This window comes from Xiphophorus couchianus, chromosome 2 (genome assembly GCF_001444195.1).
Source record: "Xiphophorus couchianus chromosome 2, X_couchianus-1.0, whole genome shotgun sequence".
Classification (NCBI taxonomy): domain Eukaryota; kingdom Metazoa; phylum Chordata; class Actinopteri; order Cyprinodontiformes; family Poeciliidae; genus Xiphophorus; species Xiphophorus couchianus.
Window position 1 is genome coordinate 26,772,326 of NC_040229.1, and position 18,193 is coordinate 26,790,518.

Consider the following 18,193-nt stretch of genomic DNA (forward strand, 5'->3'; position numbering starts at 1 on the left):
ACGGTAAAGCGAACGTTTGTGGTTTAAAGTGCAGTGTTGCAGAAAGAGTGGTTGAACTTTGTGCTATGTTCAACCACAAGTTCAAGTTCAAGTTTGTTCAAGTTTTTGCTACAACTTTATTCTGGTACTGCTACGTCTTTTTCCTTGTGTTTTTAAATCGGTCTTCTCATATTAAAGCCACATTATTTTTGATTTACGTTCGTACAACTACATTCTCGTAATATAATGACTTTATTCTAGTCATTTTATTTTTTGTTTGCGTGTGTTAGCCTAGCCCAAATACTCCGTTGTAGATTTCCGTGCATCATCCGTACCTGACTTGGCAAAGCAGATTTATCCCATGCCTGGATTGTTGTCCCTCATTCAGAGGGAAGCAAATGGCCGCACTTTGGACTTCCATAGAACTTACTGGGAATGAAACTTAAAATAAAAATTTTAAAAAAACAGCATACAAGCTTACATGGGCACTACAGCAGCTTCCCATTTCACTGCTGCCTCACTCTCACAACCAAAGCTCTGTGCCTTCAAAAGCCCGGACTGCACCTTTAATGTCATGTCGGGGTTTGTCCAATTAGTGAGTAGGTGGAGCACACAGGAGCAAACCTACCGGAACAGAGACACTTTCCTCCGCCTAACCTGAGCTGACACACGCGTGGGGGGGAAAGCTGCTGGTTCTTCGCCTGAAGTTTTCCCAGCCACGGAAAAAGTCGAACGGAGACGGAAAGTAGAAGCGGATGGTGCAGGAGGAACTTTCCCACATGATTGAGGTGTCGATACCGTCGCTGGAGAGGGAGGTGGACGAGTCCGGCAAGTCGAAGAAGGTGAGCGCGGTCCAAAATGACCGAAATTCAGCGGTGAGCGTTTTCAAGCTTATTGGGGAAAGTTTGAAAACGCTCACAGACAAACACGCACTTCCTCCTAATTGTTATTCTGTGCCGAAGAATGAAGCCGCATGGGGGCCAGGTGAGTCTTACCTGTAAGAAGAGGCGATTCAAGCCACAGCGGGTCCAAACGTTTCGTCTCGCGCGAGTTAAAATCGTCAAGTCCAAAGGACTCGCGTGCTATATTTATATATTTTCAGAAAGATTTTACTGTGATTTTTTAAAAGTTTGTTTATTTAAAGCAGCTCAACAACAGACTAAGCAAATATTCAAAACTAATCAAATAGATATTTTTTGTGGAGACAGTAGTATGTAAATAATTGAAAATCTAGAACTTAAAACGGGGTTTGTCTCAAAAAATCTGATATATTCTTTCGGGCTCATTTGGGGGAAAAAAATCCTTGCAATTTCACCAATAGAAGATGATTTGGGACAGTTTGTCTTTAAAAATGTTTTGTGTTTTTAGCTTAGTTTTATTAAATTAATGGAAGCAGATTTAGGTGCATGGAAAAATGCTTTTGAGCAAAAATCAGCATCTAGACGTTGTCCTATTTATTATAATATTAAAGAAAAAAAAAACGCTTTGTTACCTATGGCTTGCGTTGCTGCCAACAATGTAAATTGTGAAACCATTCTTATTTGTCGTTGATCATTTTTTCTTAATTGATAATAAAAATTCTCCGTTTGCATCATCTTCAAAAAATGTCTGACGTTTTATGCTTCTAAGCGTATTTCTGCATATTTTTCTGTTTTATATTTTACAAGCCTGAATGTTTCTGTGGGTTCCAAACCAACAAGTGTGGGGTCTTGAGGGAGAAACTAACATGCGTAACAGACGTATTCATACTGTAGATCCTAAAACACAACAATACTTGCAGTTGCTCCCTTTTGGTAATGCTCAATTGTTAATCAATGAACAGGTTTCCATAGCTTTGGAGGCTTGACGTTGAAAGGTTTGGGGAACTGGCGGTATAATCCGCTTACAAAAATCATTGTTCATGCTGCCCTGGAATATAATGCAGCCTTTTTGGCTGAATGTCAAATCCCTGCTTTGACATTCAGCACCAGTTAAACCAGTTAGGAACTTGAATCACTATCCCACTGTCTCATCAAAGACTTAAAGGACTAAATGTTTTATCGCGATATTTTGTGATATTATTGCAATATCCATCCTTGTGACGATAAGAAATATTTGCTACTTTTTTAGGCCGTGACTGCAAACATACATAAGCATAAATATTGCTCTTGACAAACACACACATTTGTAATATGCTTCTTTAGGACACCAATAACATAAAGAGGTGAGATTAGTGTCACTAAACTCACAGTAACCGCATTTAATAATAATTATAAATATAGTGGCATTATTAGATACTGTCATTGAGTAAACAGTGAAGAAAACTGGGACTATTTTGTGAAGAAAATAGTCCCAACAAAACGGACAGTTCTGGGGATATTTAAATGTCATTAATCAGGATGTATCATGACAACAGTGAAACCTATAATTTATCGCGATAACCGATACGATAAATGTCAATAGACACTAGGGCTATGCAAAGGATAAATTCATAAAATGTTACCTCTACGTTGAATTAGCCGTTTAACAGAAGCTGCCGGTTCATTTCCCACACGTATTTAAACTCAGAATTTCAAAACTTGCAGAGAAAATGATCATACTGTAATTATTGTTTGTTTTTAAACCCAATGTGACGCATTCAAGTTCACACTACAGAATTGTATTACAGAAGAACCCTGTGTGGAACGAAAACATTCCAACTAAAACCTGATATCTGAAGGAAATGTTTGTTTCTCACTCCCGGCTGACTGCTATGGACAGGAACAAAACTGTTTGCTGCGCTGCTCTTGTTAAACCAGCAGGCCTGTGAAAACAGAGCAATCATGCAGCACAGTTAGAAACCGCTGCAACTTCAAGTCTGCTCTACAAAGGCCTTATTTTGTGCTGAAACTGAAGCAGAACCTGAGGAGATAAAAAAAAAAGAATGGCTAAAAGGAACGTCTGTGCTTTCTAGCACACTGAAGGCTACTGTAATCACCGTACCACATTCAGAGCTGCATGGCAGAAAAGCTAACAGAGGCACCAGAGTGAGGAATTTGGCTCACTGTCACAGTCAGACAGCCTGTGGTGCAGAAGGTGAGCGACTCGCCCTGCTTTTATCTTTTTATATTTATGGAAACAAAAGCAAAGTTCAACACTTATTGAATTCTTTTTTTCTCTCTCTTGGAAGCACTCATTAAATTTTCTATTTATTTTTTTTTGCGTATCTGCTGTTCAGTTCTGATGTCTTGTAAAGTCTAACAGGTCTGTTCAAATATTTGCAAATTACATTCTGATTTATTTAAAGTACTGTTACTTGTGGCAGCAGAAAGAGAAGCATGTGCAGCAAAAGTCTGAAGCTCTTTACCGCCTCCTGCTGGAGAGGCGAGTTGATTGTTCTCTGCTAAAAGAACAGCGGTGCCCAAAGTGGGTCCTGGAGGGCCGCCATCCTGCATGTTTTTTGTTCTCTCCATGGTGGAACTTAGCATGAGCAAATCATTTATTTCCTCATGCTAATTTTCAAACTTTTTTTCTTCTGACTAATCTATCTTGGAAGAGTTGGACTTTTGTGAAAAAGTTGGATTTTTGATCATTTTTCTATATTTTCTTTTCCTTTTTGCAGCTTTTCAGAGTTGAAGTCTTGTTTAACGAAAGGAAACATTATGTACTCAGAAGAAACAGTGAATTCCAGACGCTCCACAGGAAGGTAATTTCAGACTTCCTTTTGTCCTGTCTTCTTAAATCTTTTGGAGAGTTTCATTTTGTTTTGTTTGTGTTCAGTATCTTTCGATGTTTAAAATCGGGCTGAAGAGCCGTAAAATAATTTGAACCACATTTGGGCTTCTGAAACCATCAAATAAATGATTGTTGTGTGTGTGCGCGCGTGTTATTGGGATGCCGGTAGCTTAAGAAGATCATCCAGACTCCGGATTTTCCGAGCAAAAGGAACCCCCATCTGAGGACCAAACCTCTGGAGCAGAGGCGGCAGGAGCTGGAAGATTACATCCAGGTAAGAAGGAGAGACTTCATATAATAAGAATGATAAAGTCCTGTTTATGTGGACCCCGTCTCTTGTTTCTACGATGCCATATCTATATCACGAAAAAGTATATTTCTGCCGAAATGAAGGCTCAGGCATTTTGAGATTCATCTCAGAAATTTTCTTGGGGAAAAAAGGAAAAGAAAAAACACGGAAATTTTTTAAATTCAAAAGTCTAAGTCTAAATCCGTCTCCATCTAAGAAATTTTCTGCAAAAAATTGAAAACTTCTAAGTTTCAAAAGTCAAAATTTTGCAGAAAATGAAATCCAATTTTGAGCCTACACTCAGAGATTTATAGGAAAAATATGGAAATTTCTGAGTTTCAAAAGATGAACATTTAAAAAGCTCCGAATTTTTCAGCTCAATCTCAGCAAAATGTCTACATTTACTTGGAAATCTCTGAGTTTGAAAAGTTGAAAATTGTCGACTTTTCACACGTAGAAGTATCCAAGTTCCTTCTAGAACATTTCTGAGGTTAACCTCAAAATTTCAGAGTTTTTCTGGCAGAAATTTACTGCTCTCTTTGTCTTGCCTGTCTACATCGGCCCTGACACGCCATCGTATGTTTTTCTCTCTGCGTCAGGAAATTATCTATCAAAACGAAGAAGTGCCTCAGGTGCTGCTGGACTTCCTCCACGTGAAGCACTTCCACACGGGGAACAAGATCAGCAGCGTCGAGTGAGTCCGGCAGCCTGCTCTCCTCTGGGAGCCGGCCGGCCGGCGATGCTGCATGCGTTGCTATATTTGTTGCCTCTATTTTCAGATTGGGGGCAATGCGGCAACATGATAAAACTTGAGAAACATTCCTCACGGCGGCAGCGACGGCTCAGATCGAGTCGTTGCTGTTTGTGGAAAACGGCGTCTGTTTAAAAGTAAAACGAAACCGTTCCGTGTGAATGTAATATCTAATATTTTAATATTCTATTTTTTAGGTCACTGGATGAACTGGACAGTCAGGAATACAAGTAAGCTTTTACATTAAGAACAGTCAGAAAAAAGGGGAGAAAAACCTAAACGACGATCACTTTAAGTAGTTGTCCCAGTAATTGTCCCAGAAGTCATTGCGATAAACAATAATATCGTTGCTTTGGGACGGTTTTTAGGTAATAAAATGATAAAGAACATATTCTCAAAGATCAATAAACTTACAATTTTAACAAACCTTTAACACTGGAACTAGAAGAAATTTTAAATTTCCAAAATAAATAAACTAAACAAACGAAATGAATTATGAAGTTTCCGTAAGCAAAATTGTCTTAAAAAATAAAAAAATCAAGTTGAGACCAAAACACAAGACTGAAGACTTTAGTGATCCGGTGTTTGGTAGAAAGAGAAACAGAAAAGGACGAAACGATAAATTCTGCAAATGGAAATTATTGATACCGTTTTAATTTATCATGCAGTTAACTGATTTATTGTCACAGGCGCAATTCTCACCAGATTTGCCACATGTACGGGAAGAGAAATGGGCAATGATACCCCGGGGATAAAATAAAATCTGTACTTTTCAGCCGTGATGCTAATATTGATCATTTTTAATAACATGCCGGTTCCAGAAGAGTAACAGTCAGTATCAGTCATTTATTTACAATTATTGTTTGCTGGTGAGAGGTAAACGATGTAACAAAACTGTTGTACTGAAGCAACCGTTTTGGATAACAAACTCTCAGTGATGGGAATCATTAAAAGAAACTTTTTCCATCATAGTAAATACAGCAAAATGTAATAAAACGCTACATTTGTATCTGGAAACTTAACTTAACTTAAATGAGTGTTGGAGGCACTGAGGCGACCGCCAACATGCATCCTGTTTGCTTTGAACTCAAACGGGGGCAGAAGATGTTCACCTCGTGTCCGTGGCGACGGCAGACCAGGAATGTCCTGAAAGCCTTTGTGGCTCAGAGCGCAGATGGAATGCGGTTCCGGGGCCGTCGTCGTGGCTACCCCGCTTCTCGGTCATTTGATGACGCAGCGCGGCACAAACCAGACACCGCGACACACTTAGGAGCCGCTCCGCTGGTCTGATGCTTTCTGCACCAAACTGCGTCCCGTAAGGCAGTACGCTGCTGCACCAAAGCACAGAGTGCATCCGGAAGCATAGTTAGATTTTTACGTTTGTGTCAACATCTGTTACGACTGTGCGTGTTTAAAGATGAAGTCGGACACTTCTCTACTCGCTGAGCATGGGCAACGTGGCTTAAAAGTAAAATCTGATTTTCTACTTTCATCTTTTTCTGTTAGTTTTATTTGCTTGCTTTCTGTTCTAAAATTAGAGTATATATTTATTTCAGTCATCACTATGCTGAGTTGGACGACGTAGCTACGAGAATTTTTGTGTAAATGCGAGAAATGTAGCAATTGCTCAACGCAATTTTACCAGGAAAAAATTGTCTTAAAACGACGAGAAAAAAGTTGTTTTAAAGGAGAAAAAATCTCGCTTCTCAGGATTTGACATGACCGCCTCAGTTTGTGTAGCTCCTTCTTCGAAACAACACAATCGTTTCAAAATCCTGATTATTTAATGCTTATGTATTAAAAGATTAAGTTGATCAATTAAGTGTTGAGTATTACCTGTAAAATTTATACCAAAGTCTCACAAGATGCTTCACATTCCACGTTAAATTTTTTTTGTAGTAGTTCTCATAAAATTACAACTCTATTCAGTTAATATTATGAGTTTATTTTTGTATTATTTTGACTTTATTGTCGCAGAGCTGTATTGTTGTACTATTAGGACTTTTTTTTAATTATGAGAATAAACAAACAAACATTGTATCTTGACCCTTCTTGTTTTGTTGCAGAGTTGGCCTGAATTCAAAGTTTAAATAAATAGAAGCTGTAAAACACTCTTGTGAAACAAGATGGCCGCCTTGGGTTTGCTGACATCACTCTGAACTATGGAAACCCAAACAGTGCATTGTTGGGAGGGAGGGGGGAAAATACATAATTTTAAAATTTTCTTTCAAAAAATAAATCTTAAAAGAGAAAATAATTCAAGAATAAATAAAACTGATTTCTCTCCGAGCCCAACTACTGCCTTTAGTTTCAATATGGCAGATGAAGGTTACTGTTTCGCTGAATCGATTACTTGCGTTTCCGCCTTTCGTTTCCACAGTTACCATTTACCACATCAACGGGTTCTGGGCTTCTTCCAGGATCCTTATCTGCCTGGCAGCTCCTCAGGTAGCTTTGAAACGACTTGTCAGAGCGACGGTCTGTGTTCAGATGAAACAAACCCTGCCCTCTGTCTCGCAGGCCTCCCGGACATCGTGGTGGACGGAGTTCTGCAGGGTTTCTACCCCCGGGACGTCCGGGTCAGCTTCAGCGCCTCCATTCTCCCTGACCACGACGCCTGACAGGCAGCACGGTCCAAAGACCCAAAACGGGCAGAAATATGGCTACGTTTCAGCGAATTGCAGCATCGTCGAACGGTTCATTTGACTCGGGAGAAGAAGTTCATGAGACATTTCAAGCTCATTTTGGTCATTGTGACTTGAATCAGATTCAGTTTCTCTGAAAACCTGAATAATATGCACACAAAAGCTTAAAGCAACTTGGGTCTTCTTCCAGACACTGAGCTTGATTTTTGAAAATGAGAGGCTTTTTCTAGAAGATCTTTGTTTCTTACTTTTGTTGGATTGGCTAATATATGGCAAAATGCAACAGCTCTTTTCACACAAACTGCATCACCGAATCAAAACAAAGCAACAAATGAGCTAGGCGCTGTTAATATTCCATTTCACCCTTTTTTTTCCCCTTCCACTGAACTTTCCATCAATATGTTTTGACACAGCACTCTTCTTAATAAAGGATTTTAACGACTGTCTGCTGGACAACTGTCAAGCTGGGAGTCTTTACTGTGATGCAAACACAATGTCAGTTTTGCTTAGTTTTTTTTTTTAACAAGTTTCATGTAATATTCACATTATTTTAAAATAGAAAATTGTGTTTTTCATTAAGCTCTAATCACCAAACAGGCTTAAACAAGGTTACCCAGGCAACAACACTGCAGCAGTTTCTGAGCTAAATTACTGAAATGCATAAAACTTTTCAACACACTTTTATTTTATGGAGATGCAGCTGTGAAATGGAAATGCCATTTGTATCCATTGAGGCAAATTTCAGAATCGAGGATTCAAGGCAGCGACAGGAGCTGCGTGTTTTTACTTGAACGTTGCTGTCTCGTTATTTTAAAGATGTTTTGGTTTACAGTTGTCCCAATCAAGCATTTGACCCAACAAAGCTGGTATGTGGGGCAACAAAACCAAAAGCAAACGTTGTGCTGTTTTTAACAGCCTCTAGATGCAATGTGTTTTTAAAATCAAATGTTTGTCTTTTTTGGTTTTTTATTATTTGCATGATTTTTATTTTACATTTAAGTTTTAATAAATCATTCAAAAAGGTCCCAATTTGTGTTTCCCCCCCACACACTTTTAAACGTTTAATTTTCGCTGCTTCTTTCTGGTGGAAGACGAGCACCAACATGTAGGTTAGACTGGAGGCGCTTGCTCAGCTGAAGGAAGAATAAGAGAAATATTTTCCTTTGCTATGATGATTCATGACTAGCTGACTCTTCTGCTTTTTGTGAATAGTAATTTGACCTGAGGGGATAAAACAACGTATTACTTTGGAGCAGACACAAACCTTTTTTACATTTTCTAAAATAAAAAATGTGGATGGGGTTTTATGTGGCATTGTTTTTTGTTTGTTTTTCCTTTTTACATTATGACATGTTGAGAAGGTTTGGACTATTTCAGTCAGCTGAGTTAGAGCTGAGACGCAAATACAAACGTGTTTTTTTCTGTCCCACGTTGTATAATTGGCCAAAAATGTCCATTAAGAGCCCCTTGTTTGAAATGTTTACCGTGTTTTCTCTGGTTTGGGGCAAACCTTAACTTAGCATTAACTGTATTTCTCGCTGGAGTTCAAATCAGTGTTGAACTCTGTTGTGTTCAAATCCAATCTTTGGCACTCGGTTACATATTGTATAGAAAGTGTGTAGCTATAACATAAAGAAAAAGCTAACGGAGGCTTTGTGCTTTGATATATATAGAGAGAGATAAATCTGATGTACGGTCATTCCGAGTACATACTTCCAGGTATTTTTATTTTTAATATACTTCGCTTTAAGGTTCCTGCTATTTCCGACACTACGGGAACGCAGCATTTACCCTGGAAAGGCTCTTGGCGCATGCGCATGTCGCTGATTCGAAGCGGCTGCTGGCTGGAGTGCTGGCTGTGTCTGAGCCGCTCCTGTCACTCCCAGCTAAAGCTTCTTCAATGAATTGTGCCGACCGTAGTTTCTCCTTCTTAGCTCACTGCCAGTCGCGGAACTAAACTGACTGAATGTTCTTCCTGTGATTCAACCAGGAAACTGGGTCCTCTTCCTGGCTAACAAACCTGCACATTACTGCCTGGTATGTCCCGCTACCATAACTAACCAACAGCGTTACTCTCTCCTGCAATAACGAAAGCTATGAGTTAGAGAGTTTGCCAAAGTGTTTAGTTGCCATGGTTGTTTCTTAATTGGTTTAGCTGGGTCGAAGCGGCTTGCTGGTGTCGGATTTGCTAACTGAGTTCAAAGATCCAGCTAGCGCGTCCACGTTAGCAGTAACTTTACCGCCTCTCTCAGGCTCAGTGTGCTGGTTCTTGATGTTCTGGACAGCGATGCTGTTCAAAACACTACCGGTGTCAGCTTTCAACTCATAAAAAACACGATTACTGGCCAGAAATGGACTACAATTTGAACTTCCTCTAATCGGAGTGTTGCGTTAATAATCCCCTGGAGAAAAAAAGCCAGGTTCATGTTAGTGGGTGTGTTTAAACCAGCTTCTTATTTAGCTGTTTTGTCTGATTGTGTTGGATTGAATTACTCCATTGTGTGGTGAAGTGTCAGATTGTATCCCTGGAATTATCTTAATTTTCATTTCATGCCAGCAAAAGTATCGACCTTACTGATATTTAGATCGATACGCAAAGCCCTCTCACAGTTGGGGTTTTCAGAAAGAGTTGTTACTTTGAGGTGCTGATAAAAATAACAAGCTACTAATACATATTTTTAAATGCCGATTCCAGTACCTTCTTGAATTATTAATGGTGCTTGAACTTTTTCAAATTTTGTCATGTTACATCCACTGAAATCAATGGATTCTTAGGGAAATGTATGCGATGTAGTGCATAAAGTAAAGAAAAAATTACGATGGCTTAAAATATTTTCCCAAATTAAAAAAATCGTATTCTTACATCAACCTCCTTTACACAATACTCTTTAATAAAAACTTATTTTGACCAGATGTCCTCAGAAATTATCATTAACTTTGTAGTCCTCTGCGGTTTATTATAGACAGGAATATTTTGATGATATATTTTGCTGGACAATAAATTGTCCCAGAAGTTATTGCGATAAACAATAATATTGTTGCTTTGAGACCATTTTCAAGTAATACAAGGGTAACAGCATAATAATGCAAGGACACATTCTCAAAGATCAATAAACTTTGAATTCTAATGAATATTTAGCTCTAGAACTGGACGACATTTTACGTATCCAAAGTACATTAGCAATAGAAGCAACAAATAAAATGAATTATGAAGTCTCTGTGAACAAAATTGTTCTCCATAAACTGACTGGTTGAGACCGAAACACCAGACTGAAGAATTTAGTTATCCAGTTTTTGGTAGAAAAAACCAAAAACGATAATTTATCATGCGATTAATCGATTTATTGCGACATTCCTAAGTATAGTTGTCAGGTCTAAATACCTATTGGAGACAATTTAAACAAACACAGGAAAGACAAGAGAGTTAGATTCTTTGTTTCTCGCGAGGAGAGCAGACAGAGATGTGCTTTCAGTTACAAATCTCCAACCGCTCTGAAAAACACATCTCCCGCTCCTCTGTTTTATTGATTTTAGGAACCCTGCCACACGGGGCGCTGCAACTCTAAAATGGTGGAGGGGAAAACAATTCACATAGTTGCAGCGCTAAATGATAATCACTAACTAAACACATGTTATCTACAATCTAAATCCTTCTTGCTCCAGGCACGGCGTCGAATAGGACACGTTGCATAGCTTCAAAGCAACGGCTTTGTAGCACAAAGAACAAAGCAGAGTTCTTTGCAGGACTATAAAACTCAGCTGGGAACTACTAACACCTCTATCTCCCAGAGATTCCTGCAGGGTAGCAAATGCTAAGAATAGCTGACACCTCTCTCTCACAAAGGAGGCCTTTAGGAAAGAATCAAACTTATTTAACACACAGAAACATCACTTAAAATAGAAGGAAAAGAGTAAAAGCATATAATTTAACATTATCTAAATGTAACTACAAGGCTACATGATACAACGAATATTTGATAATTACTAAAAATACAATTTATCCAACAATAGTGAACATCAATGAGCAAACGGCATTAATCAGAGAAGCAGCCAACTCTGGAGAGAAATGCAGCTCCGGCGGGAGACCCTGTTGACATTTATTAGTCATGTAGTCCACATATTTATCCAGACCTGGAGTTAGGAAGAAACCAGCCACTCATATCTGACTCAATCTGATTTAAACAAAGCAGGAAATCGGTGTCATTTATATTCTTAAAACGCCACAATCCGACATGAAATTGACAGTCTTCCTGTTGCCACAGAAGTGTGTGGGAAGCACCATGTGGAGGAAGGCTTCGGCAGCGCTCCTGCTGGCTTTGGCCGTCGGCTACTTCTACGGCGGCAGGCCGGAGCTGCCGGAGCAGATCCTCCAGTACATCGGCCTGCCCAACCTCCAGACGCCGTCGCCGAGCAACGAGGGCCTGGAGCGGGCCATCTCCGCTGCCTGGGAGGCTCTGATCGCTCTGCCGAGCAGGCAGTGGAGCAAGGTGGCAGTAGGGTGAGTGACGCTGATCTGTGGAGCCGGTCAGAGTCTGAATGATTTTTCTTTAAGCTGACATTTCTCAAGCCCTTCTGCTGCACGCGGCGCGTGTGTAGAGAGGCCGCGGCAGAATGCGTTGTCATGAGTCAGCTTCTGCTCAGATGTCTGGGTGAAAACAGCAGGTGCACAAGTGAGGGGTTACACCGCGTGTGGTGTAGAGTAAAGGTCAAATTGTCGCGCCCTAGCGCTGGGCGATAAATCGATTTTATTGGTGCGTTGAATGTTTGGGTTCTGAAGATTTAATTTTTGGAAAAATTTAGATTTTTTTGTTTTTCTACCCATTCTTTGAGTTTCCATAGTTCAGATCAATGTCAGTAAACCAGAAACAAAAACAAAAATTGTTTCTATTTTCTTAGCCTTGTTGCTTGTTAGTTTTATTGTTCCATTTCAGCACATCAATAAAATCTACTTATTAAACTCTATGGAGATTTAAGTCTTAGTTATTTTGGAAGCAGTATATGTACGAACGTTTTTTTTTTTATTCTGGCTGTTTCCGTGGAAATATCAGGAGTTTTGTCTGATTTCATCAGGGGAGCTGATGACTCTAACTTTAATATTCAGTGTTATTGGTTAAAAAAATAAAACCCCCACCTGAGTCTGCGCTTCAGGTGGCAGAACGTGATTGGCTGAGCCTAAAGCACAGCCCACCAGAGGGTGGGACAAACTGCATCTTGAGTTTTGATGACCTTTTATCTAAAGTGTGTGTTGGTAAAGGTGGTGTATGATAGCATTGAGCAGTCAGTGTGTGTTCACCTGTAATAAAGGCCAGAGTTTATTACAGGAACAGCCTGGTTCTGTCCCTGAATAAAATATTTGACAAGCATCACATGACCCCAGGACATGCCGTTTTTTTTTGTTTTTTTCCCCCCCTCTTTTATTCATTGTTGCAAGATTAAAAACGTGGACTGCTTGCCTTATCAACTGCATTAATTGGATGTGTTTAGCAGTTTTGTGTTTTCTTCCAGTACCCGACATAAACAAAATCCATTTTCTTCCAGTTATCCTTGACCACTGAGTCCCGTCGTCAGACCTAAGCGACCCGTTTCCATTTTGGTTCTCTCGTTCAGGGTGAACGCCTGCGTCGACGTGGTCGTCAGCGGCGTGGGGCTGCTGCAGGCTCTGGCTGTGGATCCCGGCGCCGGCCGGGATCACGCAGTCCTGCGCTCGAAGGACGACCTGAGGGAAACCTTTGTCCACTACATGGAGCGCGGCGCAGCGGCAGAGCGATTCTTCAGCGACAAGGAAGTGTTTCAGAGAATCGCTCGCGCAGCAGCAGAGTACCCTAGCGCGAAGGCAAGGCCATTCCTCTCATCTCCCTTCATTTGTTTACTCCTTTTTTACCTTTTCAGAAATGTAACTTTGGTCTGTTTTTCAGCTGTACGTTGGAGGAAATGCTGCCCTCATCGGTCAGAAATTTGCCACCTACCCGGATCTGATGGTACGCAAGCATAAACGAATCTAGATGCATTTTACTTAATTTTTTATTCCATTCATGGATGGAGCAAAATTCTAAAAAAAAAAATATATAGTTTTAGCTATCTTCTTATCAAGTTATCTTCTGTAATCCAAGACTTCTGAACATTGAAGACCCCTAATTGTTTATTATATATGTCAGGTTTTGTTGTGTGGGCCGGTCGGCCCTAAACTCCACGAGATGCTGGATGAGCAGATCGTCGTTCCTCCAGAGTCTCTTCAGGAGACGGATGAGTTTCACCTCATCCTGGAGTACAAAGCAGGTAAAGAGCAGCTGCAGCTCTGTGCCACGCAAACATTCCCGATACTTTTGAATGCGCAAAAAGGGCGTTTAATTTTACAAGCTGTAATGTATTTTATTGAAATTTTAGGGCCGCTGTTCTGCAGTTTTTAGATGTGCCACAGGTACAAAACACTGGAATGAAATGGCTTAATGACCTCCTCCTTGTGTAGATCAGTTCTCCAGAGCCTTAATGACCTAATTATTCTATTCAAGTGTTGTGCAGCAGAGGCACATCTAAAAGTCGCAGGGCATTGGCCCTTGAGGACTGGAGTTTGACACCTGTGTAGTAGGCAAACACACTAGCAGCATAAATGCAAAGTGGAGGAAAAAGTGGGAAATTTCAGAAGAAATTTCAAAGACTGTGCATTAATCGGACCCAAATCAGGTTCTGATCCAGAGTTAGCTTCTGCAGGCTTCATGTTTGAGTTTCAAAGCCTAAGCAGGTTAAAAGAACAGATAGTTGTCTCTCTTTGTTGCATGTCATAAAAATGTCCAGATTTAGCTAAAAATGCTATGGTTAGCTAAAATGCTGTCAGTAGCACATGGACCATCTGCAGCATGTTTACTGTCATTGACTCTCTCCAGTTAGTAAGCAAACAAGTGTATAACATAAATTTAGCAAAAATGCTAAAGCTAGCAAAAACTGATGTCAATAGCGTGATGCTATCACTAGCATGTTGACTGACAATGACTTACTCCGTTCAGTATGTTAAGTTCGCATTTGTATCAAAATTATATAAAAAACTAAATTTAGCTAAAATGCTAAAGTTAGCCAAAGTGCTGCCAGTGGCCTGTCAACTATCACTGACTTACTCCATTCAGTATGCAAACATTATCGTAGAAGCTAAAATACACAACAATGCTAAGGTTAGCCCAAATGCTATCAGTAGTGTGTGGGCTGTGACTAGCAGGCTGACTAATGTTTAACCTTGCTTTCTACCTCCAGGTGAACAGTGGGGCTCCACTCGGGCGCCACAAGCGAACCGCTTCATCTTCTCTCACGACGTGTCCAACGGGGAGATGAGCTCCCTGGAGACCTTCGTGGCGAGCCTGGAGGAGTTCCAGCCGGAGCTAGTCGTCCTGTCAGGGTTCCACATGATGGAGGGCCAGGGCAGGGAGCTGTGGGGGGAGCGACTGAAAGAGGTCAGCGGCTCAAAAGAGCTCAGCGTGGTTTCCAGGGTTTGCCCCAGAAAACCTGCTATGCCCGATGGGAGGGGCGCTAGAGCAGTCAAGCAGCAGCACATTGTGTTTTGCGTTTAAAAAATGTTAAAAGTTTCAAAAACGCAGCGACTGCACAATTGGAGCACATCCCTCACTCCCTTTTCAATCCGTCAACTTTGAAAGAAACAGTATTTAAAAAAACGGTGTTATAAGCCTGGCAGCCCGCCAGGCTAATAATACATTGGGGGAAATCCTGGTGATTTCTAATGAAAACTTTCTGGATCTATTTCTGGATTTCTCCTTTTTGGTTTTCTTTCCCAGGCTGTAGCAACCATAGCTGATATCCCAAGGGGCATTCCCATCCACCTGGAGCTGGCCAGCATGACCGACAAAGACTTCATGAGCCGGATCATGCAGGAGGTACATGTGAGCAAAAGATTCCGTCCGTGAGAACAGATGCTCAATGGCTCCCTGAGGAACGCCGTGCGTTTAATTACAGCGTCTCTTCCTGTTAGCAGGTCTTGCCCATCGTCAGCTCCGTCGGCCTGAACGAGCAGGAGCTGCTCTTCCTGTCGCAGGCCGGGGACGGCCCGCACGCCGCTCTGCCCGCGTGGAAGGGCGTCCCCGACGTGGGGCGGGTCGGCGACATCCTCTACTGGGTCCTGGAGCGGCACGGCCGCACCGATCCGTCATCGGAGTCCGACCTCACCCGCATCCACTTTCACACTCTGGCCTATCACATTTTAGTCACAGTGGACGGCTACTGGGGGAACCAGGCGGCGGCGGTGATGGCGGGAGCCCGGGTGGCCAGCAGCCAGGCCTGCGGCCTGCGGACCGTGGACGTCAGCAAGGTGGAGCTCAAGGCGCCGCTGGAGTTCCTCACCTCTCACTTAGAGCCGCGGGAGCGGCTGTCGCTGAAGCCGGAGGAGCCCGTTGCTGTGTGGCGGCGAGGGAACATCACCTTCCACCTGACGCCTGTGCTAGTCTGCAAGAGACCCCTCCGGACAGTGGGGCTGGGCGACGCCATCTCTGCGGAGGGACTAGTTTACTCCGAATTAACGAGGCAGCATCCGTTTTAGAGGCTCGACCACGCTAATGCTAACAGGAGGAGCTAAATACAACCGGGAAACTCTCTCACCTCAGAGCCAGATTAGTGTCCCAATTCAGGTTCCTTTTGCCCCAAAGATCTGTTCTGTTTAATTGATCAGTGTGAAATCCTCCCTGATTATGATGATGATGATGATGATGATGTCGTCCCCCGACCTCCTTAAAGAGGCAGGCAGAACTGGATCTCTATGAGCCGCCACGCAGCCGGACTCGACGCACTGTGCACCGCTCCAAGCCATCTCCCCAAACTCCAAAGAGTTTAACCGTCACAGCTATGTTTTCTTTCACCTGCATATCTTCTAGTATGCTGTGCCTTCAATATTATTAAATCCTTTATTCATATTTTATAGGAAAACGGTATGAAACTCTAGGTTAGCGTTGCCTTTTTGACAGAGGTACTGCGTAAACTTGAAACTTTGTGGTGGAAATCCAATTGAGAAATCCTTTTGGGTGCGTTCACATCTAACGTATACTTGAACGTTCGTCTTATTCTGGTCATCAACCATTTCTGAGTGCTTGACTTCAACCAGTCTGACCAACTAGATCATTTTTCTAATGGTTAGATTATAACGGGGTTCCTTTACGGTCTGGAAAATTTTGAAAACGTATAAAATGTGCAAATTTTCCAAGTGTAGATAATAAGGGAACATTTTCTCTTCCATGCTTTATTCCTTGTTCTCTTACAGCTAAAGTATGCAACTTTAAAAAAAAAAAAAGAAGTGTTTTACATATTTGCTAAAACTGTCACCATGTGGTGACACTGTAATATGAGATGGATAATATATGGAAGAAAATTATCTCCTGCCTGAGCTTTTATTGTGATCTGTAGAAATGCACGACTCCCGTTCAAAAACAACCAATCAGAGCCAGAAGGAGGGTCTTAGCGCTGTTAATCAAGCCTATGTATTTGCCGAATATTCACTAAATGGTGTAGAAACAACTTATCTCCTGTCACAGCAGGCTGCTAACCAATCCTAACCAGCACGAGCATTCATAACAGGCTAGCTGAAGCATAGCAGGTTAGCATGTGGCAATCATTCTCCACAAGGAGAATGATTGGCATTTCTAAGGCCCGCCTCCTGGCTCTGATTGGTTGTTTCTGATTAGCACTGGAAGGAGGCAGAGGAGCTTAACAGTTTAAACAAATGTGTAAAAAATATATATATATTTTTTTTTTTTAATTAAAGTTACATACTGCAGCTTTAACTAGATAATAAAGACAAAAATAGAAAAGATAGGCATCAAAACTATTTTTTTTTAAATTTGTGTTAAGTTTAGGATTTTACAGTCCAGATCTTATGGATTTCGAAACATTTCAAAGAAGTGAAATAACCCTTTACTTCTTTTTCACCATGTTCCGCATTGTGTCGTGTCATGCTTTTATTTAACATGCAGATTACAGCATCCAACTAGCTAAATGTTCAGAATCTGATGCAGTTTGTGGGCAAATCTTAAGACTTGCGTGGAGGTTTGAACTGGAAAACGGGTAGGAATCCTGTTTTTTCTGTGTTTTCATTGTTTGACCAAAACACTCCCTCTATAGCAAAAAGATCTGAGCTTTATAGCTCGATAGCAGTCTTTTTTTCTGTAGTACACTAGTATAGCCAGAGAACAGCTGTTTTAAGTGTTTTTCTGAAGCGGGTTCTTCTTCCTTGGCCTAAATATCAGTCTATATGCCAATGCCAGCTAATTAATGTGAAGGTTCTCATATGGATATTGGATGTTAAGATGGCGTGCATTAACAAATCACGACTCTTATCAGATACTTTGTGGTGTTGTCCTTTTCGCTAAGTGTGTTCCCTTTTTTGATGACACAGTTATAAAACATGATTTATGAAAAAAAAATGCTATTCTTACTCAAGAAGACTCATGTTAGGCATACACAACACTCCATTTGTTTACCTGAGACTGCCTCCGAAGGCATGCAATAATCATAGTCTTAATGCAAACCTGTCATGAAAAAGTTCACGCAGCGTTTTAGTTCGGAAAAGGGGATTCTTTGCACTAGTAAAGGTAGGTGGCGGGAGAGCCTGCGGAGGTGAATGTAACCTTAACCTCCCATTTTTTTTATTATTAGCTGTATTTTTGCAAGCACAATCTGTTCCTCCTTACTTATTTTGTTGTCAGTGTCATGTTTCATTCCCTTGTAGGTTGTCATTAAAATGTGGATGGAGGAAAATGGGTGGTTTGAGTTCCTTTTTATTTATTTATTTTTTTAAGAGCTTGATCTGGGGTTTTTTAATTATTTTTATTTTTAAACAAAATTTTTAAA

At 41.0% G+C, this 18,193-nt stretch overlaps 2 protein-coding genes across 3 annotated transcripts; both read left to right on the forward strand.

Moving 5' to 3' along the window:
• Positions 1-555: 555 nt before the first annotated feature.
• Positions 556-7,971, forward strand: snx22 (sorting nexin 22). The gene is made up of 7 exons (XM_028031876.1): positions 556-821; positions 3,560-3,643; positions 3,842-3,946; positions 4,561-4,655; positions 4,910-4,942; positions 7,093-7,160; positions 7,233-7,971. The coding sequence occupies exons 1-7, from the start codon at positions 735-737 to the stop codon at positions 7,331-7,333; spliced, it is 573 nt and encodes a 190-aa protein (XP_027887677.1). The 5' UTR covers positions 556-734; the 3' UTR covers positions 7,334-7,971.
• A 1,191-nt stretch (positions 7,972-9,162) lies between these two features.
• On the forward strand, positions 9,163-18,100 carry adpgk (ADP-dependent glucokinase). 2 transcript variants are annotated; one of them, XM_028031840.1, is made up of 8 exons: positions 9,163-9,394; positions 11,620-11,855; positions 12,965-13,190; positions 13,273-13,335; positions 13,513-13,633; positions 14,600-14,796; positions 15,136-15,234; positions 15,330-18,100. In XM_028031840.1, exons 2-8 carry the CDS (start codon positions 11,638-11,640, stop codon positions 15,891-15,893), a joined length of 1,488 nt encoding a protein of 495 aa, XP_027887641.1. In that variant the 5' UTR covers positions 9,163-9,394; positions 11,620-11,637; the 3' UTR covers positions 15,894-18,100. The 2 variants fall into 2 exon arrangements, with proteins under 2 accessions (XP_027887641.1, XP_027887649.1); XM_028031848.1 differs by having other exon boundaries at positions 15,333-18,100.
• The last annotated feature ends 93 nt before the right edge of the window (positions 18,101-18,193 follow it).